Raw genomic sequence first — 6,119 nt, 5'->3', positions numbered from 1 at the left:
TATGGTTGGTGGGTTTTATCACATGAATTCTAAGATATTTGTCTAAAAGCCACTTATCAGTGAGTGCATATCATGTGTCTTCTTTTATGACTTGATTGCCTCACTCATGATGATATTTTGCAACTCCATGGGAAGAAGAGCAATATAAACCACAGAGCAGTCATGAACTAAACCACCGACAAAGAATTATACATAGAGGGACCCAGGGCTCCAGCTGTATATGTAGCAGAGGATTGCATTATCTGACACCAATGGGAGGGGAGGTCCTTGGTCCTGTGAAGACTCGATGGCCCAGTATCTGGGAATGCTAGGGCAGTGAGGTAGGAGTGATGGGTGAGAGGGTTCAGGCTCACCTTCACAGAAGCAGTGTGGAGAGGAATGGGGCGAAGATTTTGTTAAGGGGATATAGGGAAGGGAAATAACATTCGAAATGTAAATAAATTAATTTAAAAAAACAAGTAAATAAATAAAATTATACATTTTATAGGTAAAAAACTTAAACATAGCCAAACTGAGAAAGAAAAACACAGGAAAGTTGTATTATCTCAAGGGACTCAATCATATCAAGAATTATGATACAACTAGAAGATTGTGACAAACTCTTTGCAGACATGCTATATGAAATATAAAGAATCTGGAGCGTTTATTGCTCTATTATAAATCTTATTACAGTAAGGTAAAGCTGAATTATTGATTACTAGTGAGCTAAAATATTTCAGTTTCTATTATTACATTAAATAAAATTTACAAATGGAAATTGCAGATGAGAGAAGAGTAAACTTTCTCATGAGAAAAGCCACCAAATAGATTATCTAATCTCAAAATGTCAGGCTTATACATACATAAATAGAGGGGATACAACTGGACACAATAGTTCATATACACATATGTGTGTGTGTATTATGTACATAATATACATATATGAGTAGAAGTTGTGGAATTGTTGCATGGAAGAAACTGAATATGTTAGGGTGTGTGATATAAAGACAGTACTTATGCATGAATTTTTCAAAGAAATAAGTTAAAAATAAAATGTACTGATATTTGAAAAAAATTATTAGCCATTTCAAAAAAACTCAAGACATGGAACAGAATCAGGTATACTACTTTGCTTTCTCTCTCCCTTTCTCTTCTACTCCACTGTCCCTAGTACAGCAGCTGATTGCCATGGCATGTCTCCTTTGTTCAATCTGTTGGCACTCTTTTGAAACCTACATAATAAACTTGCTTACAGTGAAGCTATAGCCACGTGTGTCCTTCTATTTTTTCTCCTTTCTTTTTCCACTTCACTTGCTTAACCATATTCATCCTACAATCCTTGGGCTGCTCCTATATTTGAGGTGTAGTCTGAGGAGTCTTCTTGATCACAGAAAGAATATCCAAATACATGCCTAGCCTTAGTTTCTTATCTGTATGCCTATATGACTTGTAAGTCTCTGTAACCTCACCTACTCATGCCATCCCAGCCTCCAGACAACACAGCAACACAGCCGCAGATCAGACAGAGCCAAAAAGACAAGTCAACAGGTTTAGATCTCCTAACAGTCCCGCCTCTCCCTCCCTCCCTCTCTCTCTCTCTCTCTCTCTCTCTCTCTCTCTCTCTCTCTCTCTCTCTCTCACACACACACACACACACACACACACTTATATAATATGAAAGGCCAAAATTGTACATTTCCCCTGAAATACAACATCCTAAAAATTGCCTAGATGCCTAGAAAATGATCTGGGTGAACCCAGGTGAACACAGAACTTGAAATAATCATCATTAACTTTATCAAAAGATTAAATATGTTTGCATGAAACAATATCAAGTAGCTCAGAAAACTTCAGTTGTATAGCAGTGAGTACCTGAGTGATGAACAAGAAAACACAAATATATGGTTGAGTAAAATGAAAAAAAGTGAACATGGAATTTGAAAACTGTTTCTATATAGAGATGGACCTTTTGAAGGTAAGTGAAATGAAGATAAAGGTTTGACTTAAAAACTCAATAACAGAACTAGAAACCTCAGATAGTGTTGCGCATATACTCTTGCCACTATTAATAAAGATATTACCATTTTATAGCTGATGGAAGAAAGTGAAGCTTTTTTGTTTCTTTATTGTTTAGTAGTTTAATGTTGTTGCTGTTGTTGTTCTTGTTGTTCTTTTCTAACACTGTAGCTACTATTAGGTTGCCCATACTACTATAGGAGGCTACACATCAAAGCTTATTTAGGGATCATAAATTTGATCTTAGTCAGATAAAAAATTGCATAAAATAGATGGGTATAAATGAAGGGAAGGTTAATTGACAAGGGTGAATATGGCAAAAACATTGTACAGAACATTCAAGGAACCAATACAACTTGTAAAAACGAGTCTATAAATCTGGTATCTATTGATCTATTTATCTACCTAGTCATGGTTTGCTATAAAAGTACCTGTTTTGTGACTGAGATGTAAAGATATGTCCAGTCAATCTAGAGAATTTGCCAATGGCATACAGATTAGATAATTCTGTGAAAGTCTATCTTGCTGAAACAATGAGTTTAGTCATATTTATACTTAACATGAATACCAGTAAGGAGTTTCCTGCAGGAAAATGAATGTATCTAATAGAGATACATTGTTAGAAAGTCCAACCATAATGGGTGACCATTCAGGAAAAATATGAATTGCTATATCTCATTAAGCAACTTTCAGGAAGTTTGGTTTGAAATTCTTCTATCTCTAGCATTACTGTATTGTTATGGTTCTATAGATGAGCCTTAATGATTCATTAATTTATAAGCTCAGAAACCTGGTAAGTTTCATTGACATCCTGAAACTTAAATTTTGTGACACATCTGAGCTTTGTAATATTATTTACTTCCTGAGTCTTATAATCTCCCTAATCTCTCAAGTACTCAGTGTTTCAATTCAGAGGAAATAATTGCACAGCAGCAGTTATCCCATGAAAAGTGGTACAGTGTTGACTATTCTAACACCTAGAATTACAATCTAAATTTTTAAATTAAAGAAACTAATTTTATAATAATATCAAAAACTAATTGTATATTGTTAGAATCCAAAAGGGATGAACAGAAAATACTTATAAACAATATACCCTGAACTTCAAGATACTTAACAACTAATTGACTAATCCCAGTGAAGACAAAGCTTTTCTAGCAACCTTCTTGAATGCATTCTTGACTTCTTTATTTCTCAGACTGTATACAATAGGGTTCAGCATGGGGATGACCATAGTGTAGAACACAGATGCCATTTTGTCAGTGTCCATGGAGTGACTGGAGCTGGGCTGTAAGTACATGAAGATAATTGTGCCATAGAAAATGGAAACTGTGGTAAGGTGGGAAGAACAGGTGGAAATGGCCTTCTTCCGGCTCTCAGCAGAGTTCATTCTCAGAATTGCAACAAAAATGAGTAAGTAAGAAGTCAAGATAACCAACAGAGTAAAACCAACATCGAATGCTGCCAACATGAACAGTACAATTTCATTTGTGTAAATACTGGAGCAAGAAAGAGATAATAGTGGGGGAATATCACAGAAAAAGTGATTTACCACATTGGAATGACAGAAGGAAAGATGGAAAGTGAAAGCAACATGGATGGAAGATTGTAAGATTCCACTGACGTATGATCCAGCAAGAAGCAGGGAACATATCATAGTTGTCATGGTGGTGGAATAATGCAAGGGTTTGCACACTGCTGCATGACAGTCATATGCCATTGAGGCCAGGAGAAAACTCTCAATAATAGCAAAGACTCCAAAGAAGAACATTTGAGCAGCACATGCATTGTAGGATATGATCTTATCTTCTGTGAGAAACCCTTCTATTACCTTGGGAGTGACAGCTGAGGCATAAACACAGTCTGCAAAGGAGAGGTTACTGAGGAAAAAGTACATGGGAGTGTGTAGTCTGGAGTCCAAGATAATCAACAAAATCATCCCAAGATTCCCAACCAATGTGGTCAAATAAATGAGAGTGAAGATAATAAATAAAGGAACTTGCAGAAATTGAACATCTGTTAACCCAACAAGAATAAATTCAGTCAGTTCTGAATTATTCTGCATCATATGGGAATTACAATATGCTCCTAAGGTGAAAAAATATATCTGAATATCACCAAGCAATTTTAAGTATGTTCACATGCTCTTATTAATATGTCAGCTTCATTTCCAGTGTTAAATGGTTTAATCTGAATTCTTGGTAGGAATGACTGAAATGAAGTTACTTACCTGGTAGTGCTCAAATGGAAACTGTCACTTCATTGCTGCCAATAGTGTTCCCTATTATAAACCTATGTCACATTTCAGTTTTCTCATAAATGAAAATATGTTTTCAGTAACATACATAGGACTGATTTGTTTTTTGCAAAATCTTATAAGCATATTTTCTGAGTAGTGCATCAGAATCTTACTTAAAACTAGAGCAATATAGGAACATTCAATTATTCTTTCCTTTTTGCTAGTAACAAAACCTGTCTTATGCACTTCCCATCTCTAATACTTCCAATTACTGTAACACACTAGTTGGGGCTATGCTGTAATTTTAAGTGCTGCTTCATGAGTACTCAGTTTTATAACTAAGTTCCTAAGGTCTTTCTTAAATTATTTTTTCTTAACATTGGACTAGATGATAACTCCCTGATGTATAGGGCATGTTCATTGTGAAGTTTAGATACACCACAGTAATACTTTGCTTGAAAATATGAGGTCCTAGGTTTTCAAAAAGTAGAAATATTTTTAAATGCTTTCATTACATCTTATGGGTTTTATTTTATTTTACATATGCTGCTATTTTCACCACCACACAAGTTTGTTATATTTGTGTTTGAGGGAGAATAGGGTAGAAACTAATGAATATCTACCTTTTGTCTCTCTACATAATGTGTAACCTCAAATACAGTATATTACAATGTATATCTTGTACCATTACCATGATAGATTGCACGGCACTTAAAAATGCAGCTATGATTTCATATGAGTTTCCTTAACTAGGGAGCAACTTTCAACTTGAAAATCTTAGACATACTTATTTCTCTTCATTAATAACCTCTTATATTCAAGGCATAGATAATATAATTTATTTTTTAAATGACCAGTATTCAAATAATCCTTTCTCTTATGGGATATACCTGTACTAATATTAAAACGGATGTGTAAATTTTTGAAAGTATAAAGCATAATATTTTAAATCATGTAAGTCAGAGCCATTACCCTCCATACCTTGATTATATTTAACTGTTATCTTCTCAATGGCAGCTCATAATATTTATGTCTAAAAGTTGATATTCTCAGGAAACAGAAACTTGTAACTGATATATGTAAATGGATGTTGAAAGTTCTACAACCTTATTAAATTAAAAGTGAGCTGAGATTGTCTGATCCTGTAGTACATTTTAATTAGAAAATTAGAACATGGTTTCCCTCTGGAATGAAACCAGAGGGATCTAAAAGTCTTTAGAGTGGAATTCTGACTGTTCTAATGCAGCATCTTTGTAATAAGAACAATGGGACAAGTGTGAGAAGATTACAAATTATCATGGATCTCTGGACCTGTTGCTTTAACATCTTAGATATTAATTTCACTTATTTCTTTGTTATCTATAAATCAGAATGAAATAGCTTGGGATTCATAGTTATGCCTATCTATATTTACATGTTTTTATTACTTATTTAATACTTACTGTGGTGCTAGAAACAGAAAAATAGGAGTAAAAAGGAAGGCTGTGTGATATTTCGTATCCAGTGCATTGACCTAACAGACATAACTAGGAAAGTATCTTGCTATTCTTCTTTACTGGTAGAGCTCTGTTGTCAAGTAGAATCTTGTCTTATAATATTTCCAATATAATAATAACTAGAAGCTATATCTAGAAGCTGAATCTCATGGGGAATAGTACAGGTAAGTGTGTGACTCTAGAGACTAATGAACTTATATTGGTTTTTAATCTTGATGTAGATTGCAGAATATAGTGTTTGCATTTTGTCTAACAGCATATATGAAGATATTGGATAATATACACTCAGATGAAAAAAAAACCAGTTATAAAACAAAGGTTTCGACACCCAGGTTGAACAGAGAAATGGCAAACAAACAAGAAACCAACTTTAAAGTCCATTAATTGTT

The 6,119-nt window shown here is 34.2% G+C and overlaps 1 protein-coding gene across 1 annotated transcript; it reads right to left on the bottom strand.

The window, feature by feature from the left end:
- Positions 1-3,115: 3,115 nt before the first annotated feature.
- Or5b123b (olfactory receptor family 5 subfamily B member 123B) lies at positions 3,116-4,063 on the bottom strand. Its single transcript, NM_001000257.1, has one exon. The coding sequence runs from the start codon at positions 4,061-4,063 to the stop codon at positions 3,116-3,118; it is 948 nt and encodes a 315-aa protein (NP_001000257.1).
- Between the last annotated feature and the right edge of the window lie 2,056 nt (positions 4,064-6,119).

This window comes from Rattus norvegicus, chromosome 1 (genome assembly GCF_036323735.1).
Source record: "Rattus norvegicus strain BN/NHsdMcwi chromosome 1, GRCr8, whole genome shotgun sequence".
NCBI lineage: Eukaryota > Metazoa > Chordata > Mammalia > Rodentia > Muridae > Rattus > Rattus norvegicus.
This window is presented reverse-complemented; position numbering and strand designations above follow the sequence as displayed.

Coding starts and splice junctions, on each gene's coding strand:
- Or5b123b (NM_001000257.1), bottom strand. CDS start 4,063: ATGATGCAGAATAATTCAGAACTGACTGAATTTATTCTTGTTGGGTTA.